Here is a 22,277-nt window from a genome sequence, read left to right as displayed (position 1 = left end):
TGATTGGAAGCCACTGGGCTTACACTGGGATGAACTGGGGTCATGCTGGAGGTGACTGGGATCATACTGGCAGTGAGTGCCACTACACTGAGGCTGACTGGGAGTGGTTGTGAGCAAATGGGATCATGCTGGAAGGAACTGGGAGTGACTGGGAATGTGTTGGAAGGAACTGGGGTACGCTGGGAGAGACTGGAAGTGACTGGAACAAAAGTGAGGGTGAAAGGGAACAACTGGAACCATGTGGAGCACAACTGGTTCATACTGGCAGGGACTGGGAGCACACTGGGCTCATCTTTGGGTCATACTGGGAGGGACTGGACTAATACTGGGAGTGTCTGAGAGTGACTGGGAACACACCATGCACATCATCCCCCATACTGGGGGCGACTGGGAACAGCTGGGAGCAAGTGGCATCATACTGGGACTGACTGGATTGATCTAGCTGGAGGCAACTGGGACCATACTGGGAGCGATTGGAAGTTACTGGGATTATACTGGGACCATACTGGGTGTGCTGGCATGTGACAAGGATCATACTGGAGCTTCCTAGGCTCTTATTGGTATTGAAAGGGAGCAACTGGGATCACACTTTGGGCCCCTGGGAGCAACTGAGAGAAACTGGGATCATGCTGCAAGCAAACTGGAGGAACTGGGAATTACTGGATGCAGGCTGGAGGCAACTGGGATATGCTGGGCATGACTGAGAACATACTGGGATAACAAGCACCTTACTGGGATCACTGTGAGTGTCTGGGAAGAACCATGGACATGCTGAGGGCAACTGGGATGTACTGGGAGTGTTTGTAATCATACTGGAAATGACTGGGAACAAGAGGGACCATGCTGGGGAGAACTTGGACCATGGTAGGGGCAACTGGGAGTGAGTGGGAGTGACTGGGTCTACACTGGGGGCAACTGGGCATGACTGGGATCATGCTGGCAGGGACTGGGATCACATGGGGAGTGACTGGGACTATAGAAGGGACAACAGAGTTCAACTGGGATCACACTGGGAGGAACAGGGAGCAACTGGAACCATGCTGGGGGCAACTGGGATCATACTGGATCATACTTGGAGCAACTGGGACTGCACTGAGGGTGACTGGGAGTGGCTGTGAGCAACTGGCATCAGGCTGGAAGCAACTGAGGACAACTGGGACTAATTGGGAACCTGCTGGGAGTAATTGGAATATGCTGGGAGTAATTGAAACCACAGTGGGGGTAAATGGGAGCAACTGGAACCCCCTAGATGATAATGGGAGCAGCTGTGCCCATGCTGGAGTCATACTGACAGGCATCATACTGGGAGTGACTGGAAAAGTATTAGGAGTATCTGAGAGTGACTGGGATCCTACTGGAACCAGACTGGGAGTGACTGGAAAGGTGCTGGCTCTGACTGGAACTATGCTGGAGGTGACTGGGAGCAACTGGGCCCACACAGGGAGTGACAGGGAGTCACTCTGAGCATGACTGGAATCATACTGGGAGGATCTGGGAGTGACTGGGATCATACCGGGGGTGGTTGTAACCATACTGGTGTGGACTGGGTGACTCTGGGATCATCCTGGGGGCTACTGGGATTACAGCAGATGAGAATGGATCCTGACTGGGGGTTACTGGGAGCTACTGGGCCCATGCTGGGAGGAAAATGTGGACAGAGTGGGAGCAGCTGGGATCAACTGGAAGATACTGAAAGCATGCTGAGGGGACTGAGACTATAACTGGGATTATATTGGGAGCAACTAAGGCGTTACTTCAGGCAACTGCCAGAAATTGAAATCATGCTGGAGGCAACTGGGAGGAACTGGGAAAGACTGGGATCATTCTGAGCTAACCAGAACATTACTGGGCACACTGGGATATACTGGGAGTGTCTGTGACCATACTGGGGGCACTGGAACCACACTGCAAACAGCTGGGACCATGCCGGCAGCAACTGGGAGTGAGTGGGACCATGCTGAGAGGGACTGGGACTATTCGAGGGACAACTGGGATCATACTGGGAGGAACTGGGAACAACTGGGACTATTCTGGCAGCAGCTGGGGTCATACTGGGATCACAGTGGGAGCAGCTGGGTCCATGCTGGCTGAGACTGGGATCACACTGTGGGTGACTGGAATCATACTGGGATTGACTGGGAGTTGCTGTGGGCAACTGGAATCATGCTGAAAGCAACTGGGAGGAAGTGGGAGTGACTGGGAGAATGCTGGGGGCAACTGGGATATACTGGGAGACACTGGGAGTCATAAGGATCATACTGGACGCTACTGGGGTCCTGCTGGCATTGATAGGGAGCAACTGGGATCCCACTGGGGGCCACTGGCATCATACTGGGAGTGACTGGGATCCTACTGGGACTATAGTGGGTGTCAATAGACCCTGACTGGGGTTACTGGGAGCTACCAGGCCCATGTTGGCAGCTGCCTGCGCACACACTGGGAGGAACTGGGAGAAACTGGGAATGACAGGATGCATGCTGGTGACAACTGGGGTGTCCTGGCAGTGACTGGGATAAAACTGGGGGCAGCTGAACCACACTCAGGTAACTGGGAGTGCCTGGCAATGAGTACGAGTATGTTCAGGGCAACTGGGATATGCTGGGAGTGCCTGAGACCATGCAGGTGGTGACTGGAACCACACTGGGAGCCACTGGGAATGTGCTGGGGGAACTGGGACCATGCTGGGGGCAACTGGGGGCAAGTGTGAGTGACTGGGGCCCTGGTGGGAGAGACTAGGATCATACTGGGAGATACTGGGACTATACTAGGGGACACTGGGAGAACTGGGAATACACTGGATGAAAGTGGGAGCAACTAGGAGCAACTGGGGTCATGTTGGGGACAAATTGCATCATAATTGGGAATGACTGTGAGTGCCTGGGTTCATACTGGGAAGAGGAGGGATCCTGCCAGGAGTGAGGGGAAGTGACCAGGAACATCCTGGGAGTGACAAGGAAACTGGAAGGACACAGGAGCAGCAACTGGACTCATGCTGGGAGCAGGGCTCCAGGACAGAATAAAGGCAGGTGCCAAACCCAAAAAGGTGAGGTTTAAGAACTCCAAGTGCCAGGTCCTGCACTTTGGCCACAGCAACCCCTGCAGCACTACAGGCTGGGGACAGAGTGGCTGGAGAGCAGCCAGGCAGAAAGGGACCTGCAGGGAGTGATGGACAGCAGGCTGGACATGAGCCAGCAGTGTGCCCAGGTGGCCAAGAAGGCCAATGGCTCCTGGCCTGCATCAGCAATGGTGTGGCCAGCAGGAGCAGGGCAGGGATTGTTCCCCTGTGCTCAGGACTGGTTGGGCAGCACCTCGAGTGGTGTGTCCAGTTCTGTGCCCACCAATTTAGGAAGGACATGGAGGGGCTGGAACATGTCCAGAGAAGGACAACAAGGCTGGTGAGGGGTCTGGAACACAAGTCCTGTGAGAAGTGGCTAAGGGAGCTGGGGTTCTTTATCCTGGACAAAGGGAGGCTCAGAAGACACAAGGCGGTGTCAGGGCAGAGGTTAGACTTGATGATCTCCAAAGTCTTTTCCAGCCTTGCTGATTCTGGGATTCTCTGAAAGCACCCTTGCAGCAGTTGCAGGAGGAGCCCTGGGCCTCCTCTTCAGCAGCTCCAGCAGCCCAGGTCCCTCAGCTTCTCCTGCCAGCCCCAAAGCCCATCCTGTCAGTCCTGCAGAGCCTCTGCAGCTCCTCCTCACTGCCCAGAACAGGGAGCCCCAGAGCCAGACAGAGCAGCCCAGATGTGCCCCCCTGGCCTGGGGTGCCGCTGGCAAGGGAGCAGCACCAGGCACTGCAGGAGCCTGCAGACAATTCCTGCAGCACTTGTAGGATGATCCTGCTGCCCAAGGGACGTTCCCATGGCACCAAGTCAGGAACTGCAATGGGGAGTGGGGCCAGAGAGGAAAGGGCAAACAGGGATGGGCAGTTTCAGGGCAGGGAATAGGGGTGAGCAATGGGAAGAAATGTGTACCAGTGAAGAGTAAAAAAATGAAAGGTGAAGCCAAGGAAATGCTCAGGGCAGTTTAGGGGTGGCTGCCAGGCAGCCCCGGCTCTGAGCAACAGCGTCTGCAGTGGGACAGGAAACTCCCAGCTGATGGGAACAAACTTTCTGGCTGAGTGCAGAGGCCAGGACAAAGCTGAGTGGTTTCCCTGGTGTCCCCCAGCCCTTGCTGGCCCCAGGGGCTGATGGCATTTGTGCTCCCTCAGGTTCATGTCCCCACACCAACAGCATGGGGGTGCTCCCCCTGCTCTGTGCAATGCAAACAGGGGCTGCTGAGCCAGTGCTGCCGTGTCTGTGCCTGCAAGGATGGGGCACCTGTGTGAGCCGGGGGAGAGGCCAGGGCTGCAGAGGGGGGATGTTGTTGGCAGCTCCATGAGGACGCTCTGGGACGCTGCCCTGGGCTGTGCAGTGCACTGGAGATGGATCAGCCCCTGCTCTACTGCTCCTTCCCGTCTGCCCCAGGGCCCTTGCAGAGCCCCAGCCATGCTGTTTGCCCCCAGCCTCCCCACGGCCAGCCTGGGGCTGCTCACGGGGCTTTTCTGTGCTGAGCATTGGCCTGGCCGTGTTCTTGAGAGAGCCTGAGCAAGGAGCCTGGAGCCCCCAGGGCCTGGCCTGAGGCATCAGCGCTGCCCCAGCAGTGCCCATGGCCTGTCCCTACTGCAGCCCCGGCACTGCCACCCCCAGGGCTGTGCCCGGCCCCGAGAGCACTCAGGCCCTGCAGCAACACCAGGGCCACCAGGGCAGCGGGGCAGGGCCAGGGCAGCAGCACTGGCAACACCAAGTGCTGCTGCTGCTGCTGGGCACAGCTGCTGGGCCAGCCCTGATCTGCCCCCAGCTCTGCACACAGACATTGCTGCTGCAGCCCCAGAGAAGGAACAAAAGGCATCCCTGCAGAAAACTTGGCTGGGAGATCGTTTAGTTCCTTTAAAGCCACCAAGAACACAGCCCCTCGTTCACACAGTCTGTGAGCTCAGGGAAGGTGGAGAGAAACAAAATGAGAAAAGGCCCAAACACTGATATTTATTATGGACAATATAAGAAACCTTAAAAAAGGGGGAAAAAACCCACAACCAAACCAACAAGAAATATTCAAAATTACTTTTATTACAAGTGATTTGCAAACACTGGCCTGCAGTTTAATGTTTCTGAAAGCATCTAGTCATCAGTCTCCACACTGCAGCCTTGAGCTCCTGGTTCCTCAGGCTGTAGATGAGGGGGTTCAGGGCTGGAGGCACCACCGAGTACAGAACTGACAGGGCCAGATCCAGGGATGGGGAGGACATGGAGGGGGGCTTCAAGTGAGCAAAGATTAGAGTGCTGAGGAACAGGGAGAGCACAGCCAGGTGAGGGAGGCAGGTGGAAAAGGCTTTGTGCCGTCCCTGCTCAGAGGAGATCCTCAGCACGGCCCTGAAGATCTGCACATAGGAGAAAACAATGAACACAAAACAGCAAAGTCCTAAAGATACACTAACAGCAATGAGCCCCAGTTGTTTAAAGTTGGAGTGTGAGCAGGAGAGCTTGAGGATCTGTGGGATTTCGCAGAAGAACTGGCCCACGACATTGGCATGGCACAGGGGCAGGGAAAATGTATTGGCCGTGTGCATGAGAGTATTGAGAAAGGCACTGGCCCAGGCAGCTGCTGCCATGTGGGCACAAGCTCTGCTGCCCAGGAGGATCCCGTAGTGCAGGGGTTTGCAGATGGACACGTAGCGGTCGTAGCACATGATGGTCAGGAGGAAAAGCTCTGCTGAGATGAAGAACATAAAGAAAAAGAGCTGAGCAGCACATCCTGAGTAGGTGATGTCCCTGGTGTCCCAGAGGGAATTGTGCATGGCTTTGGGGACAGTGGTGCAGAGTGAGCCCAGATCACTGAGGGCCAGGTTGAGCAGGAAGAAGAACATGGGCATGTGCAGGTGGTGGCCGCAGGCTACGGCGCTGATGATGAGGCCGTTGCCCAGGAGGGCAGCCAGGGAGATGCCCAGCAAGAGGCAGAAGTGCAGGAGCTGCAGCTGCCGCGTGTCTGCCAATGCCAGCAGGAGGAAGTGCCTGATGGAGCTGCTGTTGGACATTTGCTGTGGCTGCACATGGGGACCTGTTCATGGATAAAGGACAGTGAAGATTTATAAGAGATACCTGTAAGCAAAATCAAAGCCATTTCCCATACACCCTCCTTTGTAACACACACGTACATGCTTCTCTGTTTCAGAGTTCTGAGGTTTTCTTTTGAAGCTGCCCCCATGTCTCTCCTGCTATTCTAGGATATCAGAAACCCTTAGCATGCCCTTGGTATAACAGAGTGAGTTCCCTGAGGCACGTGAATGAGTGGAGACTGTCGGGAGATGGTCACACTTGATTGTGTTTTGAGTTTATCTTGGCTTTCTCTTTTCCTAAATGGAGGATATGCTCATTACTAAGTTTTTTGTAAAGATAACGTGATCTTTGCTGAGAGCAGATGGATCCACCACAGCCCAGTTCCACATTTTTAGCCAAGGGCTCTCTTTGCTCATTTCACCAACCCAACAGCATTTTCAGTGTCACAACACCTCTGCCTTTCCGCAGCAATCTTACACCTCAGAGATGCTCTAGGACAGCTTTGCACCCTGGATTGGAGCTCCCAGCTTGGACTGAAATCTCAGGGAGTCTTCCTAGTGTCCTTATGATGGCTTTGGATGGAGGGAGATGCAGCTCCTTCCCTGGCTGCACTCACAACATTGCCCAGAGCCGGGCACTGGGGACAGCATCACCCTCAGCCAGCTGTGCCCCCTGCCAGAGCCCCCAGGGCCAGGCAGCTGCTCCCAGCCCTGTGCTCTGCAGAGGGAACTGGGCCCGCGGCTGCAGAGCTGCCCCACGGCTCTGCTGCAGCTCTGCCTGCACAGGAGGGGCTGCACGCCTTGGAGCCCCGGCCCTGAGGGCAGAGGCTTGGCTGGGGCACAGGAGGGAGGGGGCTTGTTCAGAGGGAGGGGCTGCACTGGAGGGGATCCTGTGGACATCTCTAAACTCTCCCTGCCACAACATCTCTGGGTATTGTTTTCTCTCCTTTCCTGATATTCTCTCTGCTTCCTGCAGATTTTCTTCCTGCAGGTGTTTCCCTGTGCCTGATCTCTCCCTGCCAGCACTCACAGACCCCAAATCTCTGTGCACTCTCCTTGGCCTGACAGAACCCTGCCTGTTTGCAAGGCACTGTCTGGGGGCAGGTTCTGTTTCTAGCCTAGAGAAAAGATTGCTCAGACTGAGCCTGATGGGTCCAGCAAAGGTGATGCTGGTGCTTTCCATGGGCAGAGTGGCTGAAAGCACATTAGGGATCGCCTGTGAACCTATTGATCACTAAAAGGAACAGTTTAGATCTCTCGGGAAAGTGTGAAAATTCATAATTAATAATAAACCACTAATATTTATCCCTCCCTCCCTGCCATGCTCCAATAGTTGGAAACTGAATACCTAGCCTTTGTAAATTTCCTCATTTGTTATCAAAATCATTGTATTGGAAATATTCTATGACTGTTTAGAACATCTCAGCATGTCAGAACTTCATGAGCATTTCACCTCCTCTGCACCAGAAATACCCAGAATTGTACTCACAGGGTCTGTAGGCACTGGCATGTTCCAGCTTTAGGAGATGGCTCCAAAATCTGCAGCTGCATTGTACTTCAGCCAGAGGTTCCTGTGCCAAGGGCTGGCAGTGATTCTGCCCCAGGCACTTCTCAGCACCTTCCCAGCCCTGACTGATTGAAGCTCTCTGTGCCTCTGTGCTGTGCCCAGCGTGGCTGCAGGCAGTGTCCCAGCCCTGCTGGGCTGGCAGAAGAGCTGCTCATCAAGAGAAATATGCTTTTGAAGCTCTTCTTGGTTACCAGGAGCTGCCTCTGTGCCAGCAGCCCAGCCCAGCTCAGCATCACAGTCAAAAACATTAATGAGCCTCTGGGGCTTTGTGCTGAGGCCCTGAACATCAGTCCCTGAGAGGGAGCTGAAGAAACCTCTCCAGAACTCCAAGTCAGAATCCAACTCCAAACTTTCTTGGACTTTTAATGGGTCCCACTGAAGGACACAACTGAGAAAGTGTCCCCAGGCCCCAGGCAGAGCAGAGAACTGCAGGCAGTGATGGCAGGTGGGGACAAAGAGAAGCCAAGTCTTGGTGCCCTGGGGCACAGCAGGGTCTGTGCCACCAAGGGCTTTGAGGAGACACCTTGTCCTGAGGCACGGGGGCCTCCTGGCACAGCCCCAGCCAGGCTGGGCACTGTCAGCCCCTTGTCCTGCCCTCAGCATCCCCCCCTAGCCCACATCCCAGTGGCCTCAAGGATCTGCTGGAAGGAGTCCCTGGGGAGCCTTGCTCAACAATGGCCCTGGGGGTCTATAATGCTCCCTTCAGGGACTGTAGGTTTTTCAAAGGACTTTGAGTTTTGCTTTTGCCTTGGAGTCTCTGAGAGGTCTGTGCAATCATGGCCTCCAATTATCTGCTGTAATTAGTCCCTTCAGAGCCTTTGTCAATAATAACACTCAGTGGGCTCATTAATGCTTCAAGGTACTTCAGTTATTTTAAGGTACTTGGTGTTTCCCTTTTGATACTGACTCTGTCAGACGTTTGTGCAATCATGGTCCCAATTTTCTGCCTTAACAAGTCCCTTGAGAGCTTTGTACTGACACTCAGTGGGGTCATTAATGCTTCGAGATACTCAAGATTTTTAACGTGCTTTATGGTTTTAAGAATACTTTTAGGTACTTTTAAGGATTTTCTTGCCCACACTGAGTCTCTGAGAGGTTTTTTGCCATTCTGACCTCCAGTTCTCTCCTCCAAGGAGTCCATGAGGAGCCTGTGTTGGGTATCTTCCCGCTTTCTGTTTTACAACAAAGACAGAACTGAAGAATTTTGTAAGACTTTCTAAAAGCATCTAAACAAAGATGAGACAATTAACAATACAACAACAGCTAAGAAAATTAAATGTCCTGTTTTAGATAGACATCATCCAACCCTTTAGTCCATTGGATTGGAAGAGTTTATTGAACCAGTCTTCGTTTTCCACTTGAAGCTTCTTGAACCCTTCCTTCAGTATCTGAATGCTCTTGTGGATTGACTCCCTGTGGCTGGAGAGGTGTATGCAATGCATGCCCTCAGAGTCTACACTGCCCATGTGCCCAGAGTAAAAACTCTATCGCTGTTCTGCAGGGTGGCATGTCTGATCGTCTCTATGTCTGAGAGCAGGCCACTCAGTGTGAGGGAGGTAGCATTGGTTTGCTTACTTAACAGGCACCCAAGATGGTCTGATTGTCCTAAATCTTTAGCTGCAGCCACCCAAGGTAGTCCAAATTGAGGGTGCTGCCATCCGATATCTGGATTAAAGCTTTCAAAGCCACCTCTTTGATATCATCCCATACTTCTCTGAGGATACTTGCTGCTTGATCATCTGGTAGGCTATGTTGTCCTTCTCCAGCTAGATGGTTGATTGTCAGTTCCTCTCTTGCCTCATTATTAGCATAGTCATTGCTGTTAATTGATTTAGTAAATACTTCCATCCCCCTTCCCACAGGGTGTATTCTGTAGGTGACAACAACATGGTCATAATATATTTTAAATCATAGGGGGTTAAGATACATGCTGTAAACATGGCCCTCATTAGGCCATTAAAACAAGGTTAAGTCCTTCCTCTGGTCTTTAGCTGCCCTAACAGATCCATGATATCCCCGTAAACCAATGGCTGATAGCTGGGATTCTGCCCCCTTCTTTCATAACATACGAGGGCAATGAGAAGTTTTGAGAACATTTTCCATTCTCCTTCATTAACTGCTTCTTTCCAGATCCTTTTCTAGGGATCTTCTGGGGTTGAGGGGTGAGGTTGCTGTGAGGAGTCCAAACTGTCTTCTGGGGAGGAAGAATACCTTGGAGGAGAAACATTTGGATTAGATATAGTGCGACCGTTGGGCTTAGTATCTGTGACCATGGGGGTTACATTTTTGCTGGAGGGTGAGGCAAAGGGCACTGTCATTTTGTCAGGTTTTGGGGAGGAAGGGCCTTGATTTAGGATGGCCTACTTCTGGGCTGGCCTTCTGGAGGCATGGCCCAGGGTGGAGGTGGAATGATTGACAGTGGGCATGACCCGCAGTTGTGGGAATAGAATCTGGAGGTTCGTTCAGGGCGGAAGAGAAGGTTGTATAGCAGGAAGTGGAGGAGCTAAGATGGAGGGAGAATGGTTGGGCTCCCAAGCCACATTCAGGCTCCTTCCATCTTGAGTCTCAAGGGCATGATGCTCCAAGACCACGTGGCCATTGCCATCTTGGATCATCGTGGAAGGTCTGAGAAAGGCAGGTTTGAGGGGAGGTCCTGAGTTTGGAGTGACTCAGTGTGGTGTGGAAGATGGGGAACATGTGGGATACAATGGGGTCCCTTTTGATCAAAAATTGTACAGTTTAACTCCCATTGAGTCCCAAAATTCAGTGGTATGGATTTCATCAGGAGAGGCATCTGGAAAATTTTTAATGATCCACCTCATAATTTATTTTAATTTGTTCTTTGAAAATATTATGTCCTGATCAGTGAGAATAAAGCATCCATATATGCTCCTTTCTACTTTGGACATCTGGCTGCCCATTTTTCTCTTTCTCTGCCCTATGGGGAAGAGCCACCAGAACACCCCAAATGAATTATGGGAGGTGGGTGCATATTGTAAAAACACAGTGGCAAAATGGGCAATAAATGTCTTGCATTTCCCCAAACCCACTTGCAATCCTATGCAGGTGAAACCGTCATTGTGCCTGCTGATCCTGGGCAAGGTTCCTTGAAGTAACGATGAATCCACCAGGCCTGGCACAATTCAAAATTCTGGGGAGCACTGGCCTATCCATCAGCTAACCCCAGCTGACGTGACTGACACAGGGAGCCCTGTATGTCATGGTCTCAGTTCAGGCACCAAATGTCCCAATAAGGGTGGCTGTGACAAACCTCTGTGGTCCCTGACTTCAGGGCAGGGGTGGTGAAAATGAAAAGGAGCAGGATCAATGGAGTTGCTTAAAAGGAACTTTTATAACACAGGGTGAAAAACAATAGACATGGAGAAGTTGAGAACAGTACAAGGGGCAGAATCCTAAGACCCGAGACAAAGGAAAAGCAACAACATTTAAACTTGGGGTTAGAACACTCTAGAACAATAACCATATAGGAAAAAACAAGTAACCAGTAAGGGAGTAAAACTTTGACAAGTTAGTATAGCAACACTTAAGGCTTATGGGGGAACACTCAAGCTTACCCTAAGTTAAACAAATGATTCTCAGGGCTTGAAACTCATGCCCAATTATTTTGGAGTAAAATCTGGCTGACTCTGAGTTACTGCTGGGCTAAGTACCACACCGCTACTTTGCACTGGCCCTTTTGGGACCAGGTGTCCAGGTTTAGAGCAAATTTGGAGGAGTGTTGGTCTCTCGGCTGTCTTAATGACCTGGAAAGGCTTGGGGATGGCCTTGGGCAGCCCACGCTCCAAAGGACGAGAAGAGGCTTCAGGTGTTTTCTCGGTCTTCAGTGTTTATTAGTTTTTTATCTAAAAGATTTTCTCTCGGCCCGACAGAGGTCCGCACAGCAAGCCAGCCATGAGCACACTGAGAGCCCCCGGGGCTGTCACTTATCTTTATACTCAAAACTACGTATACAATATTTACCTATTTCCCCCAATACCTTTCACCCTTATTGACCAGTGCACTTTTAGTAATAACCAATCCCAAAGTGCCACCATCACCACAGAAGATGGAGGCTAAGAAGAAGAAGAAGAAGGACAGGACACGCCCCAATTCCTCCACCTTACTTCTCTAGACCCCCCTGTACAGAAATCCTAAACCTTGTGTTTCACACTCTGATTAACTTATCCCTTCACCATTTATCCCAGTGAAATCCTCCCATCCTCATACAGGTGTCGTCTCCCGTGCAGGATCAAAGTCCAGCCACCAGACACTCCTGGCAACATTCCAGGACCTCCGAGCCCCCCAAGGGTGGTCTTGGTGACTCGGCACATCAGTCCTGAGGTGCTGAGATCCCACAGAGGAGGATCCCCCAAAGGAGCTCCAGTGGGAAAAGCAGATCCAATCAGCCCCTCCCTCCAGCTCATCCAGGAGGAAAAAAAAATACCTCCTTGGAGAAAGGTAGAAAAAACCTGTTTATTAAACAATAAAACCAAAAAAACATCAAACAATGAGACCCCTTGCCACTCTAAAAGAGATGACAAACAGAAAACCCCGGTTTGTAGCTCAGCTCACTCAGTCTCTGATCAGTCCCTCCGGTGCTGGAATTGTCGCAAGCCAGGCCCAGCCCGGTGGGCCACAGCTGCAGCTGCCAGTGCTCCCCTAGGTGTTCAATCCAGAGCAGTTTCAAGAGATCCAAGGAAAAAGAAAAAAAAAAAACAAAAAACGGTTCAGGGAACTTCTTTGCCTCAGCTAGCTAAAAACTAACTAAAAGCAAAAGAAGAGCTCTCTGTCCCGCTGTCTGTCCGCAGACAACACAGTCAGGAGCAGGAATGTGGAGGAGCGAGTGCAGTGTGTGAAAACAAACTGTGCGCTTCTTCTCTCCCCCCCTTCACTCTCTGGAACACTCTTAAAGGTACAAAACTTATTACTCAACATAAACAGAATGAGACGATTGGGGATAAAAGCATCATATAGTCAACCCAGGACATTCCACCCCTTATCCCCATATCGTCTGCTTACTACTAAAACTAATATAAATTCTAACTCTACAAGTACATACATGATACCTCCATTATACAGCTATACACAGACAATGGTAATAACATTCAGCATCAGTGATATTTACATAGATTTTATCCAACAATCAGATCTCCCTGAGGCACACAATGCGTTCTTCCATCTTTTTGCATTATCCACCATGTGCAACGTGGTCCCTGAGCAAAAACAACCCCACAAATGGGTTTGTCTGTATTTTAAGCAGGATTAATCCAAACTGTCTTCCCTAATAAACCTCTGACATGTACCACTGGGACTTTGTCTCCATCTACTCTCTGCAAAGGCTCAGATTGGGCAGGGCCCACTCGGTTAGTAGAGCCTCGGCTGTTAACTAACCAGGTGGCTTTTGCCAGATGCTGTTCCCAGTTCTTGAAAGATCCCCCACCTAATGCTTTCAATGTGGTGTTCAAAAGTCCATTGTACCTCTCCACTTTTCCTGCAGCTGGTGCATGGTAGGGGATATGGTACACCCACTCAATGCCATGTTCCCTAGCCCAGGTGTTGATACGGCTGTTCTTGAAATGAGTCCCATTGTCTGACTCGATCCTCTCAGGGGTACCATGTCTCCACAGAACTTCCTTTTCCAGGCCCAGGATGGTGTTCTGGGCTGCAGCATGAGACACAGGGTAGGTCTCCAACCATCCAGTGGTGGCTTCCACCATGCTCAGCACGTACCAGTTGCCCTGGCATGTCTGGGCCAGTGTGATACAGTCAATCTGCCAGGCCTCCCCAAACTTGTACTTGGACCACCGCCCACCGTACCACAGGGGCTTCACTCGCTTGGCCTGCTTGATGGCAGCACATGTCTCACAGTCATGGATAACCTGAGAAATACTGTTCATGGTTAAAACCACCCCTCGGTCTCGTGCCCACTTATAGGTGGCATCCCTGCCCTGATGGCCTGAGGCATTATGGGCCCATCTAGCTAGGAATAACTCTCCCTTATGTTCCCAATCTACGTCTATTTTGGACACCCCTATCTTTGCAGCCTGGTCTACTTGCTCATTGTTTTGGTGCTCCTCATTATCTCTACTCTTGGGTACATGGGCATCTACATGGCAGACCTTCACAGGCAGTTTCCCTACCCAGGTAGCAATGTCTTTCCACTCTTCAGCAGCCCAAATTGATTTTCCTCTATGCTGCAGTTGACCTCTTTCCACCTCTCCAGCCATCCCCACAGAGCATTGGCTACCATCCATGAATCAGTATAAAGGTAGAGCTTTGGCCATTTCTCTCTCTCAGCAATGTCCAGGGCCAGTTGAACAGCTTTGAGTTCAGCAAGTTGGCTTGATCCACCTTCTCCTTCAGTGGCCTCTGCCACCTGTCGTGTGGGGCTCCATACGGCTGCTTTCCACTTCTGGTTCATTCCCACAATGCGGCAAGAACCATCAGTGAAAAGAGTGTATCATGTATCTTCTGCTGGCAGTTGGTTTTATGGTGAAGCTTCTTCAGCCTGTGTCACTTCTTGTTCCCCTTTATCAGCGAGACCAAAGTTTTCACCTTCGGGCCAGTTTGTAATTATTTCCAGAATCCCAGGGCGATTCAGTTTTCCAATACGGGTGTGCTGTGTGATAACAGCAATCCATTTGCTTCATGTAGCACTGGTGGCATGGTGCAGAGAGGGAACTTTTGCTTTGAACATCCACCCCAATACTGGTAGTCGGAGTGCCAGGAGGAGTTGTGCTTCAGTGCCTATTACCTCTGAGGCACCCTGGACTCCTGCATTCTCCACCAAAAAATATCATGGTTTAGGCCTAGCACAAAGCCAGTGCTCCCCCATGAGAATACCCTCTCCCTGGTGTCTGCTGTGAGATGTGACCAGGAATAAGCAAAGCAGGCTCCTGCTTAGAAATAAAGAAAACTTTATTAACTAAATTACAAGAAAATAAGAAAGAAGGAAAAAATGCAAAAAACCTTACAAAAGCACTTTCCTCCTTCCCCCCACCAAATTTCCCAATGCAATACATTCCCCCACATCACTAACTCTCAGTCCGGCACCACCCTTTAGAATACTCAATCTCCAGTTCATGAGGAGGAGAGGAGTCCTTCTTGCACCACAGGCTTCCCCTGGAAACACGCTGAAACCTCGTGTGCTTCCATGTCACTCAGCCCCGCTCGGAAAGTCCTTTTGCCATTGTGACATCTTCCTTCCGTGCCCAGTGCTCTCACCACTGTGTATGGACCAGAGCTGCTTTTAGGGTTGTCTTTTAAGGATGCCTTGTCTCACTCCAAAAAAAAGACCAGCCTCTCCTTTGGGACTGTCCCCCCCATTTTTTCACCCCCTGGGGCCGAGGGGTACCCACACTGAACCCTCCTGGTTCTGAGGTACTGCCTCCCCCTAAGTGCAGTCTCTGTGTCACAGGAATAAAAATGATTCAGTCTATGGCCACACAAGAAAAGTCCAGCCAAAAGGCCACTCCATCATCTCTCCCCCCACTCAGCCAGTCTTCTTCACTTCCCACGGGCCTAGTCCTTGTTATCTCATCTCTTATCTCTCTTCTTATTCAGCTCCAGGAGGATCAGCATTTTGCAAGGTCTCAATCATGTAAGAAAAGGGTTAAAAATTTCAGTCTCTGCCTGTCCCAGAGCTCTGGAACTCCCACGCTGCCCTGCCGGGCACCTTCTCGCTGCACTCCCCCCCCTTCTCCTCCTGGGCCGGCTGCTATCACATTTGGTCGCTGGCTCTCCCTCTCTCTCTCCTTGGGGGGGGGGGGGTGGCTGTCCGATGTCTCTTGATGCTCCTCCACCCTTCCACCGTCAAGGGCCTCTTCACCTCCCATCTCTGTCCAGGCCCAGGCCTACCACATGGCTGCCCCTTCCCTGCCCAGCAGCAGCAGCTGGACGGGGAAGGGAGATCCGACCTCTTTGCATCGAAGTCCCAAGACAGCCTCCCAGGGTCGAAGCTCTGGTTTTTCACCCCTGTGTGTTCTCGAAGGGGTGTCCAAACCCCACTGGCCACATCAGGTGCCAATATCAAAATCTGAGCACCCATTGGTTTGACCACAGCATCCCAGAATTCCCACTTCTTCCTGGTCAAACCAGCACATTCCCTGACACCCCTGGACTTCAACTTCTCCTTTTTGCTCAGTCTCATAGACCCTCAGCTCCTTTTCCCTCTGGCAATTCTTTCTGATATACCCACTCTCTTTACAGTAAAATCAAACTGCTCCTGGGTTCCCTTATTTCCCAAATTCTCCTTTTTGTGCCCAGTCCCAAGGAGCTGCATCCCCCCTCCATCTATATTCCCGCATTTGGAATCCCTCTCCCTTACCTGGGTAGTTCTTTATGTGCTGGTTTCCTTCCCTAATGGCAGTTACCATTACCCTGGCTTTTGCCTTGGCCTTCTCTTAGTCCCTCTTTACATACTCCTTCTGTGCTTCTCTTAAAAGATTCTCTAACCTCCTTTCTTGCCAACCATCGAGCTTTTCTAACTTTCTCCCTATATCTGGCCAGGCATGAGTGGTGAAATTTATCTTTAGTAAAATCTGTCCTGCCACCGTGTCAGGGCCAACTCCTAAATATTGCCTCATATTTTTCCTCAACCTTTCTAACCACTCTGTTGGGGTTTCTTCCTTCTTTTTCTGCTCATTGAAAGCCTTACGGGCATTTTACATGGATCTGCCTCTTTGATACCACTTGTAATCAGTGTTCTGTATTCCTCCACGTCTTTCTTTCCCCCAGTGCTGTTGTAGTCCCAGGTGGGGTGCACTATGGGCATTTTCAGGTCCCCAGGAGGTCCTTTCACATGCTCTCTTTCCCATATCCATATCTCAGCCACTTGGATTATCTTTGTGACGTCTTTCCTCTGATGTGAACTGTCTTTCCTCTGATGTGAACAACAAAATCATTATTGATTGCATCTCCTCCCATGTATAAATATTGGGCCCCAGAAATTGTTCCACTAATCAACTGTTCCAATAATCTAGTAATCCTTTCTATTATTTCTTGAACATTCCCACATCAGAAGAACTGAGAGGCATGGTTACAAATCTAATTCCTCCCGGCACCCCACACAGAGGTACTTCCCTCAGGGGATATAATCCCACTGCTTGTTTCCCATCCCCTGATCTGCTTTCCTCTCCTTGTGCCACCCTGTTTGTGGTGTTTTGACTAGGCCCATCAGGGGTAGGGGAGGTGCATCTGGGGTTATTGGAGGTGGAGGGGCTGTGTTCTAATGAGTCCCATTCTTTATTTTCTGATACCTTACACATGCTCAACTTTGAGGGTGAACTGTCCCTTCCACAGCAGGCAGCATAGTCACTCTCTTCCTGATTGAATGGTTTCTTAGTTCTTACATGGTTGTTTAATGCCTGACACATCCATCCTTCATCTGACCCGTATCTCAGCCAGCATACATGATTGCTCCTAATATCCCTTCTGGTCCATTCTGCCATGCAATTTTGAATCACTTTGAGCTCATCCTTATCTCTGGTATTTGGGTCATATTTCCACTGGGCTAGTTTCCTTCCCAGTGGGCTATTTGGAGGTAGACCTATTAGTACCTCTTCAATTTCTACTCCTCCACTTGGGGATTCCCTATTTGCCCACAGTCCCATCCTGACCGGCCAATCACAGGCCCTCCTCTGACAGAGCCCATCTTTCAACCACAGGCCCTCCGGACAGAGCCTGCCTCTCTCAGAAGGGAAAAGGAAAGGGGGGCCGGGAAAAAAAGAAATGAGGAAAGAGAAGGAAAGGGAAGAGAGAGAAAAAAACCCAAAAAACTGTACTTCTCTTTTGACAAGTAAAAATAAAAAAACCCTTATGATTCAGGGGCTTCCGTATCACCGGATTGGTCCCTGCCCTTCCTCTCCTCCTCGGTTCAATGCTCTGGTCCCACAGTTGCACTCTGCTCCCTGTCTCACCTGCCACATCTCAGCGATGGCCTGCCCCTGGTCCAATTTGCCTTGGCAGCTGCAGTCCCACCCCTGGCCCGACCTGGCTCAGCTTCGGCAGCTCCGCAGGCCCCGATTCGACTCAGCAGGTTCCATCCCGCTTTTGACCCAACTTGGTTCTGCTTTGGTGGCTCTGCTCACCCCAATTCAACTCGGAGGCTCTGCCCGCCCCAGTTCGGCTCGGTGGCTGCAGTCCTGCCCCTGGCCTGACTCGGCTCAGCCTCAGCGGCTCTGCCTGCCCTGATTTGGCTCGGCTCAGCAGCCAGCCCAGCCTGATCCCCTCAGTTTCATGGCTCTGCCCTGACATGGCTTGGCTTGGCTTGGCTTGGCAGCCGGACTGCCCCGACCCCCTTGGCTCGGCAGCACACGAACTGCTGCACCAGCTCCTGGGTGACCCCCTGCAGCAAACCCCTCGGCAATCACCCCGCTTCCAGCCCGGCTTTGGCCGGCCCTGGAAATTACAGCGCTGGCTGCACCCCAGAGGCTGCCTCCACTCTGAGCACTACGCGAGCCACCGTGCCATGTGGAGCTCACCAGTTTCCTTGGTGTGTGCTAGATGGGAATCCCGCCGCGGGTCCCCAGTGGGTGAACCCTGCTCCCAAGTCCCCACAAACCCTTCAATCTTATGTGTCCCGCCAGCCATGGGGTCCTTGTCTATGGGATCCCCACTTTCCTCCCCGCCATGTGTCCCACTGTTCCTTTTTCCTCTCTACCGTCCAATATCCAGATGCTTCAAGGGACCAGGATGGATCCAGTATTTTACTAATGTGAAGCTCACTTTCATACACTGGAATTATGGCATCACAATCTGGCCAAAAATAGTTATGTGGATGCTCACTCCCCTTCCTCTCTTTTCTTTATCCAGTCTCTTGGTTTCTTTGGGCTTACAACTTGCAACGACTGGTGGAACTGGAAGAGTCCAATAGACTTTGCCCAATATGTGGTGAGGGGCGCCCCTTTTAAAAACTCCTAAGGCCACCAGGTGTATTTCTCAGACGAGTCCCAGTTTGTGAGAAATTATACTTACTTCCAAAAATTCAAAAGGATTATTAAAACCTTATCCAAAAAATACAACAGAAGACTGAATAAAGAAAATATTATGGCACTGGAAGTAAACGATTTTTTCCCACCTTGTGCTCATCCACACAATGCATGTTTCGCCTTTTAACCGTTTAGCCCCTCTCAAATCTTGTTAATCAACTCTTTCTTTGCTGTCCAGTGGTGGAGGTCACTTCCTTTACATCTTGATTGGAGGTCAGGTGTTGCCATAGTAACAAGTCAACCCTCCCAAATACCCCAACTACCAGGTAACCCTGTGATAACAATACAAGGGGGGTAAACCATAACTGTAAATCTATAAAACTTGTCTTAACATATCCATAACATCTGCCTTTTGTGAGACTCAACCATCACGTTACTGATCTATCACACAATTATTTCAAAACTGCTTTCTGTTTCACCCTGACTTCCCCTGCAGAGGAACAGAGCATCTTTCAGGCACTTCTACAAGCTCAGGCTTCTCATTTCATGAGGAATCTGGGATGGAAATGGCCGTATTAAGGAGGAGAAAAGCAGAGGAAATGGATTAGAAACTCTTAGAAAAAAATACCCTTCTTACAGACAAAGTTCACCAACTCAGTCCCTGCATTTCTCCTTTTTAGATTTTTTCAGTCTTCTATTCTGGGAGGTGCAGCTTCTTCTGCTGCTTATCATGAACTGATTGTTATCAAGCTCTTGATTTATACCAGCACAAGAGATGTAGAATCATCTAAACTGAAAACAGAAAGAAACTGCCTTTGACAACCAATTTTCATGTTCTAGATTACTTTACAGGTTTTTATGGAGATGTGTGAATGATTATCACACAACTCTCCATTTCTGGCTGCAACTTCTGGAAATACTCTGAATTCAGTCAGGGTTGCGTTCCCCAACAAGTCCTGGTACCACCTCCTGTTTTCTTAGCCTGGAACAGTAACAATGAAAACCTCACCAATGGCACAGCTCCCCAGTCCACCAGGAAAAGAAAGGACAAGCTGTCAAGTTTTCTAAACATTTGTCCTGCTTTGCTGCAAGAGTCCTGCTGCAGGCACAGTGTGCGAAAACCAAGAGAAGCTGCAGGTGGTGGCACATCTTGTGGCAGGAGCTTGACCTCGTTCTCCAGGAAAGGTTTTTGAAAAAAGCAGACAGCACTGTGGAGAAGATTCCTGGGAAACTGAACCAGCATTCCAGAAGTGAAATGAAAATGGAAAGAAATCTGAAATGTTTTCATTTATTAATTTCCATGATCCCCTTTTCCATCTTGCACTACTTCTCCATGCCATGAATTCCAAATGCATCTCACCTTTAAGATCGATGACTTAGCAAGTTTTAGACACTCTAAAATACCATGAGCTGCACACAGTTTGCCTTACCCTGTTTTTGTTGGAAAGCGATGCTGGAGCCATCAGTGCAGTGCTTGGTTCGGGCACGAATCCTGCAGGAGGGGAATGTGCCCTGGCAGTGTGTGACCCTCAGCAGGGACAATGCTCAGCAATCCTGCAGGCAGGGAATGTGCCCCGGCTTTGTGTGACCCTCAGCAGGGACAGCGCTCAGCAATCCTGCAGGCAGGGAATGTGCCCCGGCAGCGTGTGACCCTCAGCAGGGACAATGCTCAGCAATGCTGCAGGCAGGGAATGTGCCCCGGCAGCGTGTGACCCACAGCAGGGACAATGCTCAGCAATCCTGCAGGCAGGGAATGTGCCCCGGCAGTGTGTGACCCTCAGCAGGGACAATGCTCAGCAATCCTGCAGGCAGGGAATGTGCCCCGGCAGTGTGTGACCCTCAGCAGGGACAATGCTCAGCAGCATTGCTGTGCTCGGTCTCCATGGAACCATGCCAGGAGCAGCTGCTGAGCTCAGAAGCCATCGCAGCCCCCGCCCTGCTCCAGAGCCCCTTGGCAGGGTGGGCTCCTGCCCTGGCTCTATGTGCCAGGAGCCGGCAGCGCTGGGTGCAGGGAGCCCAGGGAGGGCACAGAAACGCTGGGTGAGAAATGCTGGGGCACAGCGAGATGGGCGAGTGCAGCCGGCCAGGGCAGAGGAGCAGCACGCACAGGGGGCACAGCCTGCAGGACACATGGCCAAGGGGAGAAAACAACAAACTTCTCAGGAGGGTGGAGAACAAACTTTTGGTTGCAAACTTCAGAGAATGAGGTACTTGGGAAATCTGAGACAACGTGGGATCTCTGGAACTTTTCCTCCCTGTTGTAATTTTGCACTGTGGCACTGCTCAAAATGGCTTCTTCCACAAGGTTCTGCCCTGGGGATTTGTCCTCCCTGGTCTCCATCCTCAGCTCCCTGTCTGGGGGAGGAAGGACAAGGAGAGGATGGGATTTGCCTCTGTGCCAAAGGGAAGGGGAAGGAGATCCCCCCAGTGCATCCCCAGCAGGACGACATTGGCAGCAGGGTTGTCCTGCAGCCGGGGGCCAACGTGGGCTGGGAGACGGAGCAGGAGAGAGGGGGAAAGGGGCACTGACTTCATCCTCACCTGCCTGGGTGTGCTGGGGTATCTTCCTCTTCCTCACAGCCTCCTCCTCCATTCACCCAAGGTTTGGGAATGGGAAATCCTGGTTTGGGGAACAACAAGGTGTGAATGCCTTGGATTGGGGATTCCTCCTGCCCAAGTCCTTCTCTAGAAGACATCTGTTGTCCATAAAAACTCCAAAACTCAAGAGTGAATCCAAAAAAGCCACCAGGAGTGTCCCATTTCCAGTCTTATTCCTCTGGGGTTCCGGGGGTCCCCCATCTCAGGGCTGCTGGGAATCCCATGGGTCCTGGGAATACCCTCTCTCCAGGGCCTGCTTAGGGATGCTGGGGTGTTTTGGGATTCCCCTCTTCAGCCTCCCCTCAATCCAGCCACTTGGGGCTCCCACCTCTTCCAACTGCCTTGTCCTGGTTTAGGGCAAATTTGGGAGTAAACCTCCAAAGGGGTTTTCTCTAAAAAGCAGATTCAAGCAGCCCTTACCCCTAACCAGATCAGGAAAAGATTTCCTCTGAGAAAACGGGAAAAAAAACCTGTTTATTTAACAGGCAAAGCATTCACCAGCACAAAAAATGAACAATATTAAACAATAAAACCTCTTGCCGCTACAAAAGAGACGACAAGCTCAAAAAGTCCCTCTCTGGGCTGTAGCTTGGCTCACTCAGTCTCTTATCAGTCTCTTATCAGTCCCTTATTAGTCCCTCTGGTACTGGAAATGCCACTGCCCAGGCTCAGCCAGGTGGGCCACAGGTGTGAGGTGCTGGTGGTGTTCTGGGTGTTCAGTCCAGAGCAGGTTTAAACAGCTCCAAAGAAAAAGAAAAATCACAGTCCAGGGAACTTCCCTGCCTCAGCGAGCTAAAAACTAACCAAAAGCAGAGGAGAGCTCTGTCCTGCTGTCCGTCCAACTACAACCAACTGATACTTTAGGTTTTAAGTTTTTCTATTGTGTTTTGGTGTGCAGCTTTTAGCTTTATATTAAGTGTTACTGGGATCTTTTCACAGAGTGGTGAAGACAAAACAATCCTGTTCTAGCTGGAGACTCAAGGACAATTTCTTCAAACTTCAAGCCCAAAGCATAAACGATATGGAAAGAGGAGGGTGGGCAAGCAAGCAAGGAGGATTAAACTTCATAATTTGAAGATATTAATTGGGCAGTT

The 22,277-nt window shown here is 50.9% G+C and overlaps 2 protein-coding genes across 2 annotated transcripts in view; one reads left to right on the top strand and one right to left on the bottom strand.

The window, feature by feature from the left end:
- Positions 1-5,136: 5,136 nt before the first annotated feature.
- LOC134433917 (olfactory receptor 14C36-like) lies at positions 5,137-6,069 on the bottom strand. Its single transcript, XM_063182609.1, has one exon. The coding sequence runs from the start codon at positions 6,067-6,069 to the stop codon at positions 5,137-5,139; it is 933 nt and encodes a 310-aa protein (XP_063038679.1).
- A 2,262-nt stretch (positions 6,070-8,331) lies between these two features.
- LOC134433898 (nicotinate-nucleotide pyrophosphorylase [carboxylating]-like) overlaps positions 8,332-22,277 on the top strand; it is a 45,618-nt gene continuing 31,672 nt past the window's right edge. Inside the window, 1 exon segment of the mRNA XM_063182596.1 lies at positions 8,332-8,368. Coding sequence (XP_063038666.1) covers positions 8,332-8,368 — 37 coding nt within the window.

Source organism: Melospiza melodia, unplaced genomic scaffold (assembly GCF_035770615.1).
Source record: "Melospiza melodia melodia isolate bMelMel2 unplaced genomic scaffold, bMelMel2.pri scaffold_28, whole genome shotgun sequence".
NCBI classification, from domain to species: domain Eukaryota; kingdom Metazoa; phylum Chordata; class Aves; order Passeriformes; family Passerellidae; genus Melospiza; species Melospiza melodia.
Note: the sequence above shows the minus strand (reverse complement) of the source record. Positions and strands in the feature narration are given on the sequence as shown.

What these genes read in the sequence shown, in the direction of transcription:
- LOC134433917 (XM_063182609.1), bottom strand. Translation starts at nt 6,069, where the DNA reads ATGTCCAACAGCAGCTCCATCAGGCACTTCCTCCTGCTGGCATTGGCA.